This window comes from Xiphophorus maculatus, chromosome 7 (assembly GCF_002775205.1).
Source record: "Xiphophorus maculatus strain JP 163 A chromosome 7, X_maculatus-5.0-male, whole genome shotgun sequence".
NCBI classification, from domain to species: domain Eukaryota; kingdom Metazoa; phylum Chordata; class Actinopteri; order Cyprinodontiformes; family Poeciliidae; genus Xiphophorus; species Xiphophorus maculatus.
Genome location: NC_036449.1, coordinates 29,816,674 through 29,840,655, shown reverse-complemented (window position 1 = coordinate 29,840,655; position 23,982 = coordinate 29,816,674). Strand labels below are relative to the sequence as shown.

At 38.6% G+C, this 23,982-nt stretch overlaps 1 protein-coding gene across 4 annotated transcripts in view; it reads right to left on the bottom strand.

Moving 5' to 3' along the window:
- LOC102221261 (poly(rC)-binding protein 3) overlaps positions 1-23,982 on the bottom strand; it is a 62,185-nt gene that overhangs the window by 17,739 nt on the left and 20,464 nt on the right. For all 4 annotated transcript variants that reach the window (XM_023337614.1, XM_023337613.1, XM_023337612.1 and 1 more), the window contains exons 2-10: positions 22,066-22,121; positions 21,798-21,863; positions 19,548-19,654; positions 19,350-19,465; positions 6,287-6,440; positions 5,401-5,424; positions 5,278-5,310; positions 4,856-4,972; positions 1,283-1,414 (exon numbers count right to left, since the gene is read on the bottom strand). In XM_023337614.1, the coding sequence (XP_023193382.1) occupies positions 1,283-1,414; positions 4,856-4,972; positions 5,278-5,310; positions 5,401-5,424; positions 6,287-6,361 (381 nt within the window). In that variant the 5' untranslated portion in view covers positions 6,362-6,440; positions 19,350-19,465; positions 19,548-19,654; positions 21,798-21,863; positions 22,066-22,121. The remainder of the gene's footprint in view (positions 1-1,282; positions 1,415-4,855; positions 4,973-5,277; positions 5,311-5,400; positions 5,425-6,286; positions 6,441-19,349; positions 19,466-19,547; positions 19,655-21,797; positions 21,864-22,065; positions 22,122-23,982) is intronic.

Sequence of the window (23,982 nt, the reverse complement as noted above, 5' to 3'; positions counted from 1 at the left end):
CAGTAACACGGACACATTTCTGTGTCTGGGCCTCACCTTCACATGGCAATCGACTTTCTCATCTACTTACAACCAAATCCAAAGTAAAGATGATGTTATGTAGCGAAACTAAACCCCGAATCACCTTTTGTTTCGCAGATGAGCTGTAGAAATGGTTCCTTAAGGGATCTATCCTCATGTTTCTGTGCAAATTATGATATTCTTCTGTAATTTTTTAAAATTCTGTAACATTAGCCTAAAACTGCCTCAGTGCTGCCCTCTTTGGGTTGAAGAGTGGCTACTGCAGTCATATTTTCCTATTGGTTACAGCGATACACATTGGTCAAGGTTTACTACAGTCAGCTATAAAATTATTGGCTATAAAATCACAGAAGATGGGATAACAACCAGCTGAATGAACAAATTTGGACAAAACTCAGATTTTTTAAAGGTTTTTTACGCTAGGATGTGGTGGTTTTCATGGCTGTAACCATAAATTGATGTATTTTGCAAAACTGCAATAAAATGTCTGTATACAGTAGGAACACTCTTATTTTGGCCTCCGTGGACAACGTCCCAAATGAGAGGAGTTTGATGCTGTAACAGCAGAATTAGCCGCCGCTGCCTCCTCTGATACCAAACATATCTCATGTTAGTGTTTACACCTTTCAGTTTTCTTTCCTCCTGAGTCTTTTTGTCATTTCTACGAGACATAAAAATACATTTTTAAGAAATAAATGCACAAGGCTGTGACATCGAAGGGTCACAGAATCACGCTAAACCTTTTTATTGGGTTATGCAGTATCTTATTGATTAGGGGCCTGGGAATAACTGTAGCTGATTTTACAGTAAAAAAAATCACAGAGTTTTTCTGCACTGACTCTATACAGCTTATTAATATCACTGCAAACTAAAATGCAGGAGCTACAGGATATTTGCGGTCGGTTACTTTAAAGACAAAATAGAAAGTACTCCTGGTCCAGGATAAATTTAAAAAACAATAATTTAATTGGCTGTTTTGTAAACTTTCAGTTGAATAAAATTTGACGGCTGGATTAAAGTTTTCCTCCCTCACGCCGTTTAGCATTAGCTTCCACTAAATACCATGCCGATAAAGCGCCTTAGCATTAGCAGAGCGGTTAGCGCAGCTAGCTTTTTAGCCCATCACTGTTTGGCTTGTTTAGAGTTTAAATGAACTGGACATGCCGCATGTTGTCCACAACTTTAACAATTAATTGCAAAAGTTTCTTGGCCAACATGTTTGTTGCTGAGTGATTTATCAGGTGAACTTCAGGTGGCTTACCTCTCTCATCTCTTTGATTTTGGAGCCTCCCTTCCCGATGAGAGAGCCGCACTGACTGGCTGGCACAACGAGCCTCAAGGTGACGGGCGGCTTGCTGGTGGCTGGACTGTTACTCATCGAATTGATTATGTCCTGAAACAAACGGATCATCATTCACCGCAGGAATAATGTGGCCTCAAACGTTCAGGATGTTTAATTGCATTAGCAGGAACCGTCTATGCAAAGCAAATCGACAGAAAAATGTACAGAATATTAGAGAAGAACTTTTTAAATTTTTCTGTGCTTGTTAAGGGGGAACTGTGGCGTTTGGTTTGAAAGCTTCACACAAATGATTAACGACGCACAACTTTGTGTCCGCAGACACATTGCTCAGTGTTGGATAAGATCAGAGGAGAGGAAAGCAGGAAGGTAACTAATTAAACTTCTTTGCTGATATCTGGGCTGTAATAAACACTTTCTAAAATTGGTTTTATATGTTTGAATTAAAAATAAGCAAAACCAAATGTTTCTGAGTCGGATATTGAGCTCAAAATTTGAAAAATCTAAATCATTTGAAATGGTGACTGGTCTAGATTCTCAGTCAACCAGGAAATGACAATGACTTCTGTTATCTTTGGGAGACTGAATGCTTGGAATGGCCTCATCAAAATGTTAACTACAACCCCTGGCAAAAAGTATGGACTCACCAGTCTTGGATGAGCACTCATTCAGACATTTCATGCTGTAAAACAAACTCAGATCAAAAACATGATACAATATTAAGGTCGTTCCAAAGTGCAACTTGTTGGCTTTCAGGAACACTCAAAGAAATGAAGAGAAACTATTGTGGGAGTCAGTGAATGATACTTTTATTGACCAAGCACAGGGAAATAAATATGGAATCACTCAATTCTGAGGAAAAAAGTGTGGAATCACTCAAATTGGAGGTAGAAAAAAAAGGACACACCCAGTCTATTTCCTTTCCCTAAATGGACACCTGCCCCAGATTAGATGTGCCCGTTAGTGTGCAGTTCAAAACACCTGCAGTCATGACACCTTGGAGGGCTGCTGGACGAAGTGGAGTGGTGAGAACCATGGCTCCAACAAGAGAAATGTCCCTTGAAACAAAAGAGAGGATTGTGAAACTTCTTGAGGAAGGTAACCCTTCACGCATGGTTGCTAAAGATGTGGGCTGTTCACAGTCAGCTGTATCCAAGATATGGACCAAATACAAACAGCATGGAATGGTTGTTAAAGCCAAGCGTACTGGTAGACGAAGAAAGACATCAAAGCGTCAAGACAAACAACTTAAGGCCATTTGTCTTGAAAACCGAAAGAGTACAACTAAACAGATGAAGCATAAATGGGAGGAAGTTGGAGTCAATGTATGTGACCGAACCGTAAGAAATCGCCTAAAGGAGATGGGATTTCAATACAGGAAAGCTAAACGAAAACCAGCATTGACACCTAAACATAAAAGAACGAGACTCCAATGGGCTAAGGAGAGGCAATCATGGACTGTGGATGACTGGATGAAAGTTGTCTTCAGTGATGAGTCAAGAATCTGCATTGGACAAGGTGATGATGCTGGAACTTTTGTTTGGTGCCGTTCCAGTGAGATTTATGAAGAGGCCTGCCTGAAGAAAACAACCAAATTTCCACAGTCCTTGATGATATGGGGCTGCATGTCAGGCAAAGGCACTGGGGAGATGACTGTGGTTAATTCTTCTATCAATGCACAAGTTTACATTGACATTTTGGACAGTTTTCTCATCCCTTCAATTGAACAGATGTTTGGTGATGATGAAGTAATCTTCCAAGATGACAATGCATCGTGCCATCGGGCAAAAACAGTGAAGGCATTCCTTGAAGAAAGACACATTCAGTCGATGTCATGGCCTGCAAATAGTCCAGATCTCAACCCAATTGAAAACCTGTGGTGGAGATTGAAAAAAATGGTCCACAAGAAGGGTCCAACCAGCAAAGCTGATCTGGCAACTGCTATCAAAGAGAGTTGGCACCAAATTGATGCAGAATACTGTTTGTCACTCATCAAGTCCATGCCTCACAGACTGAAAGCTGTTATAAAAGCCAAAGGTGGTGCAACTAAATACTAGTGATGTATTTTGAATGGTCTTTTGTTTATGCGTTTTTCATGATTCCATACTTTTTTCCTCAGAATTGAGTGATTCCATATTTATTTCCCTGTGTTTGGTCAATTAAAGTATCATTCACTGACTTCCACAATGTTTTCTCTTCATTTCTTTGAGTGTTCCTGAAGGCCAACAAGTTGCACTTTGGAACGACCTTAATATTGTATCATGTTTTTGATCTGAGTTTGTTTTACAGCATGAAATGTCTGAATGAGTGCTCATCCAAGACTGGTGAGTCCATACTTTTTGCCAGGGGTTGTATGGTAACAAACCCAATCAATCACAAAACAAGAGGAGATGGTAAGTTTTCTTCTACTTCAGTACTCAGTTGTCGAGTCTTATGAGAATCTGTACCTCACCTGAGAACAAAGGACCAAAGAAAGACCTTAGGATGTTTCCTAACGTCCTTATTTGATCCTTCGTTGGGAAGAAGGATCAGGAACGGTGCAGGACGGTGAGAAGATGTTAAGAATCCAATTCCGATCTACAATTAAAGACCATCAATCAAACCGGAACCTTTTCAAAGCTCAGAACAAGTTACTTCAAGAGAACCTGACGGGGTCAATCCAACGAGGGACTTTAAGACGGTGTTGTCCAAATGCACCAGTAGCTTTCCACACTTCTTCCTTCCTCCGACATTGAACAAGTTTCCAGGTTCATTGAAAAAGACAAAGGTGTCAAGATCTAAGAGACTTCCGGTCTGGACAGTCGAGACCAGTAAGTGAGGAATCAGTGTGGAAGTTCTCACAGGAATCACTGGTAGATGTTACAGCTGCCAGACAGTCAGTCATAAGAACATTATAGAGGCAGAGCAACCTTCTCCTTTTAACATCCAAACCCATGAAAGGACGACAATATCATCACTCAACTGTTAAACCGTCACTATTTTGCCAGTAATCAAGAGGAGATGCACAATGGTCTTCAACAAATTTTAGTATCGAAAGAAAACCTCTGAATTACTGGTTTGCACAGCAAATGGATCCAACAAGCGCCTACAAGGAGAAGGTCCCAGTATGTCTACAGAAACTGGAAAAGGACGGAGAGTTTGGCCGAGTTTCCTACAACAGGTTGTACTTTGGGTAGGCCACTACACTCCACCATTTTGACTGGAAGGTCTTCAAGAAACAAGAGAAGAATCTAGTTACTCTCTACTGAAATATACTGATGACATCCTAACAAACACCTGACTGATGGATCTGAAAGAGTTTTACACCAACAGTGTAGAACACGGTCCAAGTCCAGTCCTCAAGAGCCGTCCTGCAACTTTTAGATGCATCTCTGCTCCAAAATGTCTGGATTCGCTCACCAGCATCCAATCAGCTCTGCAATAGGCTGGTCATGAGAAGTTTATTTGATCCAGGTGTGTTTCAACAGAGATTCATTTAAAGGTTGCAGCCCTTGAGGACTGGACTTGGGGACCCCTGGTGTAGAAGATTCGTACCTCCTCAAATTTATAGGCAATCATAGCAAAAGCCTTGAAAATGGTGTCTGTAGGTCCAGTGATGGTGACGATCCTCTCTGGACAGTTTCCCTCTGAAATGTTGATTCTTGCTCCGCTCTGAAAGAAACGGCATAGGAAATGTTTTTATATTTAGCTTGAATATTGGCCATTAATGGCCACCGTATTCAAAGCTTCTCAGGTAGTCAGTCATATTCTGTCAGTAATTATAAAATATCAAAGCAGAAAAGGTAAAGCAGAGAACCCTGTTTTAGTTTTATGTATATAAATAAATATCTGCTACCACTTCATAAGTTGTTCTAGTTCAAAGCTAACAGGTTTGGTCAGCCTGAGTTTTCTTGCATCTTTAATTAGATTTCTAATGTTTGATTCAATAAATGTTGATTCTTACTGCAGGATCTCACCTCTTCACGCATTTTCTTCACAGTTTCTCCTTTCTGTTCAAAATAAACCAAATACAAAACATTAGAGTATCAATTAATGTTTAAGAAATTATATATTTTTTATACATAAACAAGCATACGCACCTTACCGATTATACTTCCCACTTCCTGAAAAAAAAACCAAAAACATCTTTATAGAGTTCATTCAATCAGTAATTACCACTGGTGGGGTTAGCTAACTAAACCGCTAGCTCTGCTAACCCTAAAGCACTAAGCATAATGCACCAACACTAAAGCAATGCACCAGCACAGTCCTAGTGGAAGCTAATGCTAAATGCTATGCTAACATGGAATTTAGCAGAAGCTAATGCTAAAATGCTACCTACCTTGACAGACTACGACCCTCCAGCTTCAATTTGACATAATTTACATGTACATAAGCACAATATGTATAAAATCCATCCATCCATTTTCTATCACTCTTGTCCCTAGTGGGTCGGGAGGTTCTGGTCACCCTGGACAGGCCCAATATGTATCAAATACATATTATATTTATGTATTTTGTTCTCTACTGTCCATATTTTACTTTGTTCCTGCATGTTTCTTGTTTTAAATAAACTTATTGAAAAAAAAAGAGAGAACTTGACAGGAAACGGAACTGCTCTGTAATTTACTCACTTCAAAATAAGAGCATGAAAACTAAAATCTAACTACTTTCAGAAATCTTATCAGTTGATAACTAAAACTTCAACAAAAGACCTCAAACTTCACGTTGTTAAAAGTTCATTATTGCTTGAGATTTTAATAATTTAAGGGAAGATTTGTGCGCTACATGTTCTCAAAATGTTTGGTAGTTTTGTGGCACCAACTTGTTTTTACAGAACTTAAATCTGTAAATATGAGTGGTGGTTCATCTATTAAAATCCTGACATTAACCCAAAAAGCTCAATGTGTGAAGGTGCTGCTCTTTATTTTAAATAAAAGTCTGAGATCTGAAGCGCTGCAGTCGCCACATCCAGGTTTTTCTTACTTTTCCGTGCATGAGGAGGCGGATGGTCAGGGTGACATTCAGCCCGCCCTCTGACTGGACCTTGGTGTTCTCCATGCTGGGCGGGGCAGTGGGACAGTTTCTGCCCTTGGACAGAGGAAGATGGAGAGCAGTGATATTCCAGCCAGCCAGTCACCTGTTGAAGCCAACGACAGAAACACACATCAACGCTCCGAGAGCTGGAAACGTTTGGATCAGGACAACATTTTTAAAAAGCTTTGGTTGAAAGCAAACCATTCATTACGTCTTCCACTGCTTACTGCAGATGCATCCTGTTGTTATATTTATTTCTTCTCTACATGTTTTGGTTTTTGTGCTTGCTTGTCCAAACTTCAGTAAAGTCAGTAAAACCTCTGTGGTTCTGCTTATTATTGAAGTTTAGTCATAAACAAGACAAACACTTTGTGTTGTACCTAAATTTTTCCACTATGATAAAATGATATTGGTAATAATTTCACCGTGATTTAAAAATAAAAAGTCAGTTTGGATGATATCATTCTCAAACTGCTGTTGGGGGCCACAGAAACTCAGTAAAATGGGCCACAAATGGCCCCCGTGCCGCACTTTGGACACCCTGTCTTCAGATAAAGGATGAAATTTAATTGTGATAATTCCTGCATCTTTACGCTGCCATGAATTGTGGTAATGTTGATTAAAGTTAACTGTTCTAATCAAATAAAGGAAATTAAATTGAATGTTTTGACTTGAGAACAAGCTAAATGATTTCTACTGTCATTATTGACACAATATGACTAATCAGAACGGTATTTGTAAGTGATTTAAGGAGGAATTCCTCCATGTGTTAAAGTCTCCCAGGGATCTGATCGTCTCTGAGTTTAGTTCCCTTCGCTGGGAGTCGATATAACCGCCTCCCTCCTCCTGCTGCCGGCTTTTCTCTGCTGTTTTCTGCTTTTATTGCAGCGCCGCAGCTTTGAGCTACAGGTTATAATTTTCATTTCCATGCGGCTTTTATGTGGCGCTCTGAAACAAAAAGCAGCAATATTCTTCCAGAAAAGAGACAAAGATCCATTGTTTGGCGTAACGATTTATGCAGCAGCTCTGTGGATAATAACAGGGACTCCAGTCGCTTCAGACTGGATTGTCAAGTTTTCATTTTCCTGGTAGAAGTTGTCCAACAGTGATAATGATAAAGGATTTATGCATCTGTCTCCTGTCCAAAATGGACTCATTTCTCCACATTATCACCCGTTTCTGTCCACTTCTGCAATGTGAAACTCAGAAATCCCTGCAGCCTGTTAGACTCTCCAGATCATCCTGGGATGTTTTGAAGCTTTTCCAGGAGAAAAAGAGGCAGAGACTTTAACTCCCTCCAGCCAGTTCCAGGAACGCTCCAGAACCATTTCCCAGGATGTTCCACCTCCAGAACCCGACCGACTGAGACTCATCTTCTTTACAAGGTTAGGAAACGATGCTGCATGTTTAGAAAGATCAGCTCAGACCGGCAGGAAGCATCGTCAACATCGTGGTTGTTTCTCAAAATCACAAATAACTAGAAATCAGCTTCAGTGGTCATCAAAGTGCAAACGTGAAACTCTGAAGTAAGATTTTAAAAAAGGAGGAAAACCTCTGGTCTCTCCTCTCCGGACCGTTTTTTCTTTATTGTTCTGCTTCACCTGCAGTTAAAAAAAACTTCCAGAGATAAAGAACAAGATTGGATCTGAATGAGTGAAAGTTTTCTGTATGTTTAATGGGACGTCCTCAGAATAAACTAACATTAATGCTTAAAGTGAGGCCACTTTAAAAACCCACTTCCTGTCGGACAGTAAATGTTGCAGCTTTGCATCAAGGGCTGATTTGACAGTCGGTTCTTTAAAACACGACCTGCACACGTTTTCTGGGGAATAATGGTGACAGAAGCAATTATGCAGGTGGCTCTAAGACAAGGACGCACTATTCAGATTCACAGGAAGTGGCTGGGTGGGTGGTGGTGACCTCCAGCACTCAACTCTAGAAAAGGTAGAGACGCCCTGGAAGGAAATTCATCTCAGTTATTCAGCTCCTTGAAAGAGAAGCATAAAGTCAGTTTGTAGTTCATGAAATAAACATGTGAACCTGAAACTGTTTTATTCCAACGTTTCACATCCTTTATGTATATCAGGCTTTTATCCAAGGATGAACCAGAGTTTGGAGCAGGAAACATTTCTATATACGGTTTATTTTGAGAAAAAAGTAATCAATCTACAATCAGAGAATAATCGATGTATTTAAAGGAACAGTAATCCATGTGTAAAGAAGACTTAAGGAAATAAAAATCATTTTTGTGAATCTAATTTTGCGTTTCTTGCAGCCATGCAAATCAGCAGTGAAACCAGAACTGATGTGGACAAAACGAGTTTAATTTCATGTTGGCTTGTGTGATTTTCTTAAATAGTTTGATGATTATTTGATGTCTGAAGCACCAAAGTAATTAGAAACATGTGAACAACGGTGCTGGGAAAGGTAAAAACGACTTTAAATAAATGTGTCAGGTTTGATTTTGGTGCTTTTCTGAAAATGTGGAGCCTCAACCAAAAGTGTTAACAAGAGAATCTGTCAATTCACAGCTTGTTTTATGAATGTTGGTGTTTTTGAAACAAATCCAAGAGTTTCTGCATGTTTTGCTGGGATCAGGAGGAAGTTAGAAAGAGTTTCTGTGATTACTGGATAAAAGGTTCTCCTCAAACAGGCCTTGGGTCCTGGACCCGGCCGGACGGGTTCGACTCCCGGACCCGGCAGCATTTGCCGCATGTCTCCCCTCTTCCTGTCAGCCTACTTTTGTATAAGAGACACTAGAGCCACAAAAGACCCTGGAGGGGTTAAAAAAAGAAAATGTGTTCCTTTGTGAAATTTGTTTTTCTCATAAAATTACAACTTGATGAATTTCCCAAATTTTTCTGGAAAATATGTGAAATTAATCCTAAAACTGAGCTTTTTTAACATCAGATAATTTCTTAGGTTTTTCTGGATTATCTGTGAAATTAATCTAAATATTTCTGGGATTTTTGGAGAACATTTACTCTTCCTTTGTTTTCCTTTTCTACGAAGGCCCCAGAACGCCGTCGTATCGAAACGGCGACTAGCTTGAGGAAACGAATCTCCATCTGCGTGTGATGATGATGATGATGATGATGATGATGATGATGATGAGGGTTTTTCTGGAGCAGTTTTGGGTCTGAAGCAGGATTTTTTTCTTCTGCCCCCGACTCTTTGCGTCTCCATGACCTACTACCAGGCTGAAACCTGCCATGTCCAATCAGTCGACCCGATTAACATCCCAGCTGAAACCAACAGTCCTGCTGTCATTGTTCTCCTGCCGCGGCGTTAGCTTGGAGGGTTTTAGCTTCTTGGTGTCTGATTTTCCTCCATTGAACCAGAAATCAGAATAAAAACTTCTTAAACACGGTGGAGATTCTGTTTGCTTCATCTGCTACCTCGCGATGCCACAATAATAATAAAACGTATTTATTTCCAAATTTCTGAAACATTGGAAATAAAATCTGTCCTTAAGATATGCAACGTGACAGTCATAGAAACAAATCACAAACCCAACATTTCTCATCATATTTAGTGGAAAAATACTAACTAAATGTCAAATAATTATACAAATATTCTATTTTAGCTCACAGTTTTAATGAACATGAATGTTTTCTGGGTGAAACGTCAACATGTAACCCGTCTGTAGAAGGAAATCATTCTGCTCCAGTTCCTGAAATAAAGATATGCATGAAGTCCTGCAGCGGCGGCGACCGGAGCTAATACAGTAAACATTAACTTACCAAGACAATAAGGACATTAAAACAATCCTGTGAGGTCATTTTCAAAGATTTAGAAAATATTTACCTTCCACGCAGCTCCAACTTTGCAAACGGCGCCTTTAATCCTAAAATATCTCCTGAGCTCCCAGACTATGTCCCAGTTTGACGCGCTGGCGAGCCACTGGTCAGGACGTGAGGTCATGCAGGCGATGAATCACGACTCGTGACGTCACAACGTTTGACACGCGACTCGTAGAGAAACCAGGATGTGGTTGAATGTTGGAGCCGATGGGCTGATTGTCATGTTTTTAGCGTTCTGAGCAGAAAGTTTGAGCAGATTATGAGGAACCTCAGGCTGGGGCGGATAATCTGGGTGGCATGTCAGCTTGTGAAGCTCTGATGTTGACTTACTGCTCTTCACTTTCCATTCATGTAAATCAACCAAAGTTTGAATTTTGACTTTTCTGGACAACAGATCCCTTCCAGCTCAGCTGAAGAGGAGTTTCATTGTCATCTCAATCCTCAGGATGAAGAATTTATTATTCTGTCAAAATCCATGAAGGATGAAAGATTTCAAAGAGACGAAGAAGATCTCTTGCTAATTAGATTCCTTTTAATGTAACTATATATATAATTTAATGTGTTGGATCCCACAGTACATTAATTGTATCTTTTCTGAGTGAAGCTCTGCTGGATTTCCGTTAATTCATGTTCAGTTGCTCGACCAAACCGGGTTAAAACCGAAGTGAAGAAAACCCAGAAATTCAAACCCGGAGAAAAAAGAATGTTAAAACTTTTTCTTCTGTTTCTGATTCTAATTTAACTGAAATTATAAAAAATGAGAAATAGATCCTAAAATTCCTTAAATTACCCTGATGCGCTAATCATAAACGTTAGCTCTGCCACAGCTAAACATGCTAGCTCGCTAAGCTCAACCATGATGGCACCCATTATGTGTTAATGACATAAAATGTGTATATATAGGGTCAAATTTGTCACTAACACCTACCTATACGGTTTATGCTAAGTGTTGTTAAAGTTAACTAAAGCGCTAAAGGAAAAGCTAGGTCCGCTGTTAGCACATTACCAAACGACTCTGTGGGTTTAAAAACACATTGTTTATATTTAAAAGGAGAATAAATCTCTATATTATCCTGTTAGTTCAGGTTTTACCTCCATGGAAAAGTTAATAATTCATCTTTGAACAAATCAACTGTATTGATCAGGTTTGATCGGCCTGACACTCATTTCATGTCGTTGCTACATCGAATAAAATCAATACGAACCAACAGATTCAGGATCCATCTCGGCTGAACCGAATAAGTTATCACCAAATTAAAAATGTTCAGGAGTTGATGCTTTCCAGTAGCTACCAGCTAACAGAACAAACACTAATGAAATATGAAACTGAATGCTTGTATGTTTATGCCAGGAGACGAGGTGATGATTTACTGATAACACATTTGCAATTTGTGCCCGGGTCAATACCGACACCGACACACGGAGCTGATGCTGCAGCCATTCTGTGCCTCTCTGTCTGATGATGTTTGTGCTGCTCGGTGTCTGCAGGTCACAGATACGTTCTCCGCTGCAGCTCTTCCCACTGAGGCTCTGCATACAATATAGATGATGCTCTGTTTGCTTTCTGCTGTATGTGCAGAGTTTATGTCCAAATCAGGTGATAGCAGCTTCACACACACAAACATAAAAATACCAAGTCATTAATAATCCATTAGGAATAAACGAACCTGTTCTGCTTCATTGTGTCCAGCAAATAAAAATATTTCTTCATGGATTTATCCCTCATCTGTTCTGTCCAAACCTAACATCCCTTTCTGTCTGAATGAAGCCTTCAACTGGTGCAGGCAGCGTGAAACCAGCCGTTTCATACTGGGAAACTGGGTTCAGGAAGCGAAGTGAATGACATTGCTCCAGGCGGAAATTAGATGAACAATAATGTCTAATTAATCTTACCTGCTGCTCCGTCTTAAACACATTACATTTAAAAACGCCATGACGGCTTTAACACCTTTGACTTTCACAGAACTCTGGTCCAGACCTGCTTTCATCGTCTTCATTAATTAGCATTAGTGGACAAACTTCTGCTAAAAGTGGAGCTAATTTTTGTTTAGTGCTTTAGCTAACTTTTAAAACATTTAGCTTCGCCTAAAATTTATTGTCCTGGATAAATTTGCTGTTTTGTAAACGTTCAGTCAAATAAAATTAGATTTTTGACTAAAGAATTTTACAAGTAGACGTCATGCTCTTATTTTGAAGGGGACAATAACTCAGTAGTTCCATTTCCTCACCTTAGATTTTCTTTTTTCCTCCAATAATTTCATTTCAAACAAGAAACACAATTAAACTGGTGCTTGAGGGTTGTAGTCTTTCAAGGGCAGAAACGATGTGAGTCAAAGTTAGCACTTTAGCATTAGCTTCCACTAGATGCAGCATTGGTCATGTGGTTTAGCATTAGCTTCTGCTAGATAGTTTGTTTTTGTAACAGTTTAGCATTAGCTTCTGCTAAATCCAGTGTTAGTGTCATTCTGTAGCATTAGCAAAGCTAATGTTTATGCCTAGTACTTTAAGGTTAGCGCAGCTAACTTTTTAGCTAGCAGTGATTATATGTCTGGTTTGATGACAGAATTTGATTAAAATCCATTTTACATCAGAACTTCCTCAAATAGAAACGTGTCTTTCTCAGCCAGACAACATGAACATAATTTATGATAAAAACTCTTCCAGTGGTTCACATGTGGATTCATAAGAACAACCAACAAAACAAAACTCAGAGAATCTCAACCTTCCTGTTTTCAGCCATGATGTTAAGTAGGACAATTCATTCAACCTGCTGTACGTTTTCACCAGATAATAAACGACGTGGCGCAGAATCTAATTTCATTTCCAATAAAACATTTTTCTTCATGACTGCATTTTCAGAGATGTATTGCAGAAATCAAATGGGTGGGCTTGTGAATGATGGATAATCCCATAAAGATGAACAATGTAGATGAACACAGTGGAGCCCAAATTAAATGAGTTTCCCCCAGAGAGCGCCGAGTGTTTCCAGATGCCCTCGACATCGTCTGAACGCCCTCATGCAGCCCCGGCTCACCTGCTGGTTGGTTGTTATTATGAGGAGGATTATTAAGGAGTTTTATTACAGGAACAAAATCAGTCAGAGCACAAAGGTTCATAAATATAAGAGCTCAGTAAGACGATCAGATGACTGATTCCACAATTTAAGCAGAAATATTGCAGCTTCTAATTATCTTGTGTGAAAGTTTGCTTAAATATTTTTTAATTATGAATTTTTACACCAAAAGGAGCCAAACAAAATCAAAATATTTACTTAAATTCACATTTCTGATCCTTCAGTAGTTTTTCCTGAATTTTCTTTCTCTTGTTTTAAATGTTGAATGCTAGCCTGAGCTAATCGGGTCGCACCTCAACTTTTCAGTTTTAAACGTTGCTTACAGTTTCACTTGAACAACTGATAGTTAATTCATGATTATTTCATCCATTAGTTCCTAATTAGACAGACTACACTACTAGAAATGATACCTTCTAGCTTACAAAATATCTTCATGGTATTTTTGCTTCATAAAAGTTTTACTTTTTGTGCAAAGAATGAGGATTTTCATTAAAACAAGTTAAGAAACTATTAAATGTAAACATTTATGTCAGTTTTGACGTAAAGCACGATCTATAACATGAGCTGTGAAATGAAAGCCTGACCCCTGACCTCACGCTCTCCTTGCGTTACTTACTGGGGAATTAACGCACTGAGGTTAGGAAGCCCATCAAACATCCACAAACACGCCATAACTCATTCAGACGGTTGCCTAGCAACCGAGTTGTCACAAAAACACCTCTGACGTTATAGTTGGATTAAAAGCTTGTTGGTGTGTAAACGTACAAGGCGGTTATGATGGAATATCCTGCTGGGTTAAAGCAAGAACTGGGTTCAAAACCTGAAAATACATCCAAGACTTCCTTCAAGGGTCAAAGTTCAACCTCAACACTGTTGAGATTTAGGGAGTCCGACCCAGAAAACCAGAAAGTTTATTTAAAATCCACCAATTCTTACAAGAAAATTGGTCAATAAGCATCAAGAATGTAACAAACCCAAACGGTGTGTAGTTCAGGTGAAACCTGCTAACAGAGATTTAATCAGAACTAGTTGGGGTGTAAACTATTTAGTTACCAAGCTAGCCTGCTAACTAGCCTTCTTAGCTTCTGTTTACTTCTGTTAGTTTATAAATCGCTTGCTAACTAAATACGTAGCTAGTTAAACAGCTAGTAAATAGCTTGCTAGCTAAATATTTAAGTCCAAGCTAATTATTTTGTTTGAAAAATTAATATTTTGTTTGGAAAATAAATATTTCATTTGCTAGCTAAATAATTAGTTTGTAAACTTTAGTTTGTTTTGCTCAGCAGTGTATGAATAACAGTGAAAATATGACTTCTAAAAACAAACACCCTTTTTGTTTTGGCAGGCTGAAAGATCCAAAACTAATTTTTACTGTGTGATTTAACAAATGGCAACTTTCTGTGGAAAAGACAAAAATCTGCTATAAATTCAAACGTGCACCAGATTTTAGTTTTTAAAAAAGACCAATTTAAAGCTCTGAATGAATCTTATGATCATAAACACGATGAATGTTTGTAAACTTCTGACCAAAGAAACAGTAAAGCTTGATGAACTTTTGCCAAACGAGACATAAACGTGTCTCAGACCACAAGGAGCTAAACCCTCTAATCTGATTAAACGAAGATTTGGAAGCACAATCCAACAACAGAAGTGAAGTGGCCTCTTCTTATCAGATAAACCGGGAGACGGCGGTTAAAGCGCCGAGGTATTTCATTTCATTTCATTTCAGCAGAACTGGCTGGGCGACGATGTGGCATGGAATCAAACATGGCTGCTGAAAAATGCTGAGATCTTTTCTGTGAAAATCTTTCCTGCTTTGCTGAAGACGCCTGTAATTCTCCAGCTGGATTGTTCTCCATGGAGTTGATGTAATTTAAACATAATCCTAAACTGGGAATATTTTGTGCCAATAAGAAACAAATGTGAAACTTTCAACATCAAACTGAATAAAAATCTCCTCAGGTTCAATCCAGGTGATAAAAAAAATGGAAATATTTTGTTCTGAATGATGTAGAGCCGAAAATATGCAAGAACTGCCATTGAGAATGACAAAAGCTAAATTTAAACTTTCAGTAACCGCGTCTTTGTGTTTAATTTTCAGATGAGTGAATTAACTGTTTGTTTATGATAGAAATCTTTCAAACACAAACCTTCATTTTATCCTCAGGGATCTGAAAACGTAAAGAACGACACCATTAAAGTAAATAAAGGGCCTCAGTATTTGTGTTCACACTGATTAGGACTCAAAACCAGATTCAATTAATAGATAAACCTATTTTAAAACGACTAAAACGTGAGATTAATGAACAATAAACGGACCTAAACGACCCAGTTAAACTCCCCATGTTCCAAACAAACAAAGCGTAAAAAGCGTTCAGTTTTATTTTAGCATTATTGTTCATTATTACACAGATTTTTAATGCGGCCTGAAGGGTTTCCACAGCGCAGCCTGGAAGAGAAAATTGCCTCATTTGTGTGAGTAAAAGCGTTTTTGGTTGTGAGTAATCTGGGAGTCTGTGGTCGGAGGGAGCAGCAGCTTCCTCCCTTTCAGGGCTCTGACAGGAAGCCGGTATCTCCTGACTTAGTCCTATCAGTCCAACGCAGCGCTCTGCAGAGACAGTCGGCTCAGATTTAAATATTTCTGAGGGATGAAGCGCCGCTGCGAGTATTAAATTGTCAAAACATATATATAGACATGTGCAGGCACGCAAACTTGCTCAAAGGATTTGAGTACAAACAGAAAGACGGACAGGCTAATAAATCCATGCAGCAGACACCTGAAAGAAAATGTGTGCATGTTTTTATTTCCTTCCTCCGACTTGCTTTAAAGGAAGTGGGCAGCGTTGTTCATGGCTCCACGTTCGGGTTCCACCGAGTTTACTTTAATCTGCCACACAATCCTGTTTGGCAGATCAACCGAAAATTGGAAAAGTTGTTTCTGAGAAGGAGCGTCCCGGTTCCAGCTACACTTCACAAATCCTGTTTGTACTCTAAACTGGATTATATTTACTAAACTTGAAAGGCTCCATTATGTAGCTTCAAGCTTGGATTTGTAGAAAGTGAGCTTGTTTTTAAAGAGGTCAGAAACCCTGTTTTATGGAAGTTCTTCTTTTATAATTGTTATGATTGAAATACGTAACACCGTGAAAAACAAAACAACTTTTCTCACACACACACACACGACTATGGACATTTTAGAGCAAGCAGATAAGCTAGCAGTCATGTTTTAGACTGAGAGGAAGTCGGAGTCCCCAGAGAGAACCAACACATGCAAACCCCACACTAAGAGACACTAAGAGACACTAAAAGCTCTGCTGAGTAAACACAAGTATTTTAGCTCTCAGGCTCTTCTCCTCCATTCTTCCATTACTTTAAGAGCCTTTTAATAACAAGTTAGTACAGACGATGGATAGACGAATGGCTATGGCACCACTAGCTAAATAAACATTAGCTCTGCTAGCTCTAAAGCACTACATCTACCTTGTATTTAGCTGAAGCTAATGCTAACGTGCTAACTTCAATTTAAACTGTATCTGCTCTTGGAAGTCTACAACCCTGAAGCACCACTTTAATTTTGACATTATAATTTACATGTTCTATAAAGCTGTTAAATGTCGTACTTATGTTTATATCTTGCCCTCTACTGTCCGTTTTATGTTTCTTGTTTGGCTTCGCCCCCTTCAAAATAAGAGCATCAATATAATCGTCTAATTGTTGACAGTCGATAACCGAAGCTTCAACACATGTTAAACTTTATTCAACTGAAATTTTACAAAACAGCCAAATAAATGAGCAATTTAATATTTATGAAAACATTCATTTAGGGGAAGCAAAGTGTTTTCAAAGTAAACAAAAGCGCTAAATAAAAAATTAGCTCGGCTGTTAGCACATTAGCGAATTACCAGAAAAGTTCTCACCAAAGAGTATTAAAAGCACAGGTGTCTTCACTGCCGTCTCGCTCTCAGCTGCAGTCTACACTGAAAAGCAACACAAACCTTTAAATTACATTGAAATGTTTTATTTGTAAATGTGGTTATGATGCGCCCCTCTCCTGCTGCCGCTCTGGGCGGCTGCCCATAAAGCTCACATCACTGTTTTCAGTTGCTTTTGTGATTTAAATTATGTTCACTAATTGATTTTGTTTTGAGTAACTATTGTGCAGAAATGGACCAGTTCTGGTCAAAAATTATTAAATGTTTCTCCAAAAATATATTACAATGAAATTTGACTGAGTAAAATAAATTCATCCTGGCTTTCACAAAGTAAAATGACTCGGGGGCAGAAAGTGAGAAGCTTTCTTTCTGTAGATTAATCTGTTTCTACTCCTGATAGCATCACTGATCCGTCGTTGATTTATTCTTGTTAGATAAAGAAGCTGTTGTTCAGTCAGACTGTAAAATGCTCCATTTTCAGGTGAATTTCTCTACGGACTCAATCTGGTCAAATCAAACTCTTCCTCAGGATAATTTTTTACTTTGTGGCTTTTATTAGCTTATAAAAGTTATGCCACAGAATAAAAATCTCTTAATGTTTGTGCATCAGCGTGCGAAGAGAGTATTTTTTCCAGCATTGAATCATTTTTTTATTACAGGTATTAATGGAGACAATTTGCTGTATGAACTAATGTCGGTCAGCCTGGGGAAAATGGCTGTTTGATTAAAAGGACATCATCAATGTGTGAATCAGAAATGCTGCAGTTTCTCTTTCCAGATTTCATTTTTGTGCTTTAGATTGTTTTCACACCTGATAGTCTGGTGGATTTGATTTGATTTGGGCCAAAACCTAATCATCTGCTCCACCTCCAGCTGCTGTGGTTCTTTCTCTCTGCTCTGAGTCAAACCAACCAAACCCTGTGAAAAACCTGTTCCCCTCCTGGCCTGTGGGGGCGCTGCACCAAGAACCACTGAAGGAAACAACACAAAATCACTGAGCGCGACTTCCTTCTTTATATAATGGAAACAAAAATGGAGTAGTGTCAGATTTTAGCAGTTAGTGGATTTCTCTTTAGTCTTTGGTAAAATACAACAAGTCATTTCTCCAGCCAGCTTTGTACGCACCCATCGGTTTTGTTTGTATTTACCCACAATGCCCTGCGCTGTAGCCCAGTTAGTACGCTTTAGTCAAACTAGTTTGAACTCTGGTTTGTTTGAGGAGGTGTGAATGTGTAACTGAACTCTGGATCACCGATAAACCTCGGTCTCGGTTCGGCTGAAGTGAACTCTGGTTCAGTTTGAATTCTAATGTGAAAGCCAAGCGGACCGAAAGCAGGAAGTAGACTATGGCGCAGGGTTCTCTTCCTCTCTGCTATGAGTGAAAACAACCAATCATTGGCTGGGTTCCCAATGCTTTTTAGAAAAATGAAAGGTAATAAAAATGATTGAGTGCATCTTTACTATTAGCTGGCACTGTGCCGTTACCTAGCAACACCTGCCAAGCCCAGCCTGTCTCCTAGCAACCTAATTCTAGTTCCGCTGGCAGATTCCTCAACCTACAACATAACATTTTCCCATGGCATAAGTTGAATAATCTGCCAGTAGAACTAGTAATCCTTCAACAATGTCAGGCAATTATTAAACCAAACCAAACCAAGCTCCAAAATCTTGGTTGCATTCTGGGTAAATGCAACCAAAGCAAACGAGCAAGTCCAGCGCTAGCTAAATGGCTAATGGTCTTTTAACAAAGACAAAAGAGAAGTCCTTCAATCACAGATGAAATTTAGGCTTCACTGGATGAGACCAACAGATTGGGTCAATTGATGGTTGGCTGGGTTCCCAATGATTTTTAGAATAGAAAGGGTAATAAAAATGATTGAGTTCATCTTGAAAGCTGTTAAGTTAAAGTATCAGAACTTGTATTTGCTTCAGCAGAAGTTTTACGTCATGTTACTCCTGGATAAAGATTAGATTGGAACCAAAACAATCTAAGATGATGGAAAAGTGGCAAACGGCTAAGGCTGAGAAAATATTAGCTTATCACATCTGTCAAAACCCAGAATGATTTGTCATAAAGAGACGAACATTAGTGGAGCACGTCTGTTATCAGCAGCCGACTTCAGTCCAAGGACACCTGTGTGTTCAAACGCCTCCAGAACAGACGGCAGTTTACTCTGACAGGCTGAATTAGCTTGGTTACCCACCTGATTAGTGCTGGGCGCGGAGTTCCCAGGGCATACAGGACACCAGATGAATGCGCTCCCACTCAGATCAGTTCATCAGCCTTTTGACCTCCCTTCAGGTTGATAGCCAGCCCATGCTAAAGCACAGCAGCAGGAAACAGTCAGTGCCATCAGTTACTCATGAGATAGCAGAAACAGAAACTAGAAGGTGCGTCTCACCGGAGAGCAATCCCAAAAGCCTCCTGGGTTTTTTCTTCCAGGTCATGTGACCTGTGACCTCCAGAACTCAGATGGAATAAGGTCAACTGGATCTCTGGCCGACAAGTCTGGATAAAGATCACAGAGTTAGAATGTGATGGACGGATGGATGGACAGTTGGTCGGTTGGTTGGATGGATTGTTAAATGGTTGGTTGGATAGATAACTGATTGGATGGTTGGTTGGTTGGTTGGATGTACGGTTGGATGTCTCTCAGGTTCTCCAGTAATCATTCCAGCGGCTCCAGCAGAACCATTGAAGTCCAGACTGGATTCAAACTGGATTTGGTTTTAAAGTTTCCTGGTTTCCATCTGGACTTCGGCTCTGCTGAACTTCCTGCTCCACGTTTCCTTAAATTCACTTTCTTTGCTTCTCAGGGAAACGACTTTCATTCTTCATGTCCAAACACAAAGATCCTCTGCTTGGAGAATCCGACTTTCTCAGCAAAACCTTTCTGCTCTCACCATCGATCTGCCAAAGAACCTTTTCATTTTTTATGTTTGGAGGGTAGAAACGGAGTTCTTCCTGAACAAATTGTACCTTTGCTTCATGTCAGAGGACCAGTTCTGTGTAAGTTTTAATACCAAATGGCTGCATTTTAAAGCAGGCCGGAAGCATGTGAAGATGACCGACTTCCTGAGGCCGGTAATTTCCCCAACGCAGCCAGGAGGAGCTCAAAGTGAGATTTCTTTTTCACCACCAGGCAGAACTTGTTATCATCCATGAGAAATTACAGATCCCTGTCAGCAGCACGTGTTATCCTAACGTCTGGAGGCTCCGTTTTTAATATTTATTGTTTCTACAGACACTCCACCAAACTTAACCTTCTTTCTAATAAAGCTTTTAATAACTTAAAAAGCCTGAAGGAGTCTAAAAATGTCACAGTTTCCAAGCTATATTTATTATTCAGTGTGCAGTTTGTGAACCAATCATAAAAATCTAAGTACAGCCCATAATCCAGCAGTTTGTTGATCCGACATCAGGAGCAGCTCCTGGGTTTCTGTTTGACTCTTTCAGTCTCTCACATTATTACATTATTGTGTAGCTTTAGTTTTAATTTATTATTATCAATGTTATCAATATTATTTGTTTTTGAAGCTCTGCTAACTAAAAGCAAAAATGACAAACATTAGTTCCCTAACATTAGAGCATGCTAAAGCCTACATCAACATGCTATTTAGCAGAAGCTAATGCTAAAGCGCTATCTTCAACCATGTTGATACCCCACGTGAGTCGAAGGCGCAGAATAAACGGTTTGCTGCGACATGAGGAAGGAAACAAAACTACTGGCTTCTCCCACTTCAAAATAAGAGCATGAATATAAACGTTTAGCTACTTAGAGACTTCTTAACAGCCGATAACCAAAACTTCAACAAAGATGTTGAACTTTATTCAACTGAAAGTTTAGAAAACAGGCTTGCATATTAGCACTTTAGAATTAAGAAAGATTTATCTAGGGAAAGCTAACCGCGCTAAAGGTTTTCAAGGTTAGCAAAAGCGCTAAGCTGCAAAGTAGCACTGTATTAGCTTATTAGCAGAAATGTACCAAGCAGCAGCTGCTCCTTTGGTCTTATGCTGCATTCAGACCGAACGCAGCGTTAGAGAACGTGGTTCCAGACGTCTTATTCTTCATTTAGCTGCAGATTTTATTCACTTCAATTCAAGAATTGATCCTCTGTTGATCCCTGAGGAAGTTAAATGTTGTTGTAATTCATATTAATTCAGAACTCTTAACATCTCTTAACATATTCTTTCTTGGGCTTTCTTCGTAGACTCTTCCAAACAGCCATATTGTTTCATTGTCATGAACTTTAACCTTTAACCTTCCAGCTGAGTCCTGTAGAGTCTGACCTGGAGCTCTTTGGCTTTTTGGGAATAATCAGTCCGTGTTGGCGTTGTGTCAACCGGTACTGACTGAAGTCCTGGATGGATGATGGTGCTCAGTTTTTCTCCCTTACTTCCTGCTCACTTTGGTTTGTCCATAGCAGCAGAACGCCGTGCCGTTGTTGCAGCCTCTGTTCGACCAGCTCAACCTCCTTTTAGTGAACATATCTTAACTCAGAGATCATAAAAATTGTTGTGATTTGGTTAGATTTCCAACAAATTGCATTTATATTAGCATTTTTGACATTTGAACAGATCCTTTTAACTGGATTTAGGGTGGAATAAAGTACAGAAGTTTATAAAAATGCACTTTATATGTAGGACTCACTTTGCTGCAGACGTTGAGCTGAGGTGTTTTTAGACCAAATTACCTCTGGCAGCCGAGCTTAAGGATCTGTTAGAGAAGGAAAAGAAAAACTGTGCGTTAACGATGCTCAGAGGGCATTGCTCAATATTTCAAAGCACATCATTCATCTGATGTTAGCAGACATTTCTACAGAGCCACACAGCAGCATGGGCTGAACCCTGAGCGGCTTTATTCTTTTAAAGCGGCCCGTTTAATGGCCCATCAGTGGAAATGTGCTGATGTTTCTTACTGTGTGAAGCTGAGGTCTTAGCAGTCAGCACTCCAAACAGAACCAGAGAGGAATCCCTGGAAAGATAAGAAATTATTTATCACAAAGCTAACCTGGCTTTATGTTTGTGCAGCAGCAGCGCCCTCTGTCGGCCACCATCTGATCATTTCATTATTCTAACACATAAAAACACACAGCTCCTCTGAATACACCCGTGAGCGCATACTGCCCTCTGCTGGGGATTTACATAAACAACAAAATAAACCTCTTTAGTTTACAGTAAACATATACACACAAAGATCTGAATCAGAACTTTTTATTTTAATTTTTCACCAAAAAAAGTAAAAATATGTAAAGGCTCTGTGTTAATATCCATCAAAGCAATAAAATATCTAATTTTCTGCTATTACAACTAAAATCAAACTTTACATTTAACTTAAATGAAATCTATATTTATTGTACAATAACTCTGCTCAGAATTTTTTTTTGAATTTGAGTCTGGAAAAATTATTAAGATATTTGAAATTGAGAATTTGTGTAAATCCTGAACAAAATCACTGTTGATTTTTCTCTCTTCTTGTTTGTAAATTTGAAAGTTTTTCCCCACTGGAAACAATTTTACCAGCCAAAGCAAATCTAGGATTAATGCAAACTTTCCACATATCTGTCATTCTTTAAATCTTTTAAATTACATTCACACACTCTTAATGTAAGTTTGACCTCACTACACACTTCTCTGCTAAATTTTTCATTTGAAAACTATAAATTTGATTTAGGATCTGATTCCTCCTTCCTTCACTACATTCTGTAAATCAGTGGGATTTCAGGACACTCTGGCCTGTAGATGGCGCCATCCACACGTTTTTGCCTCTGACCAGTTTCTCTTTGTGCCTTCGGACTCTGATGGTGACAATTTTATTTAGCTTTAAGTCTCTCATGTTTGTGAAGTTTCACATTCAAACATTAACAGCAATAATTTGGGTTATTTAGTCAGTCATAGCAGAAAAAAACAAGGGTTTATTTTTCAAACTCATTGTCATTTTCACCATAAACCAATTTATAAATTTGAGTTTCCAGCTAAATATTAAATTACCAAACAAAATATTTAGTTTACTAAATATTTACTTAAATATTTATTTACTTAAATATTTAAGTAAATATTTGATTTACAAGCTAAATATTCAGTTTGAAACAAAAATATTTAGCTTGCAAGCTAATTATCTCTATAAGTGTGGCTAAATTTTAGCTCAATATGCTAGTACAAAGCTAAATATTTAGCTAATATGCAAAGTAACTTGCTGATAAGTGAGAGTAGACTATCACAATAAAAGATGGGTCTTGTGAACATTTTTATAAACTGCTGGTGAACTGCACAGTTAAAGTGGCTCATAACTTTGTTTTAAACTAAAATCTAGAAGAAAAGTTGAAAGTTTGCTAACCAAATATTTAGCTATAGTTTAAAATTATTTTTTAGTTTGCTAAGTATTTGGTTTGAGGATAGATATGTAGCTAGCTAACTAAATATTTAGATTTAATTACATGTCTTAACTTGCTTGCAAAATATTTAGTCTGAAGCCAAATATTTAGATAGGTAGCTGAATGTTTAGCTATCTAAATATTTAGCTTGAAACAGAAACATTTAGTAAGCAAAATGTTTAGCTTCAAGCTAAATATTTTGCTAGCAAGTTAAGAATTTAATTTAAGGAAAAATATTTAGTTAGCTAGGAACATAGCCTGAAACCAAATACTTAGACTTGCCTGCTAAATATTTTGTATATTTTGCTAGCTAGAAGCAAAATGTTTTGCTTCCTAAATATACAAAATATTTAGCTAGCAAGTTAAATATTCAGTATAAAGCTAAATATTTAACTAGCTAGATAAATAAAGTAAAGGTTTAGCAAGCTAAAATATTACTTTAAAGGTTGTAGCTAAATATTT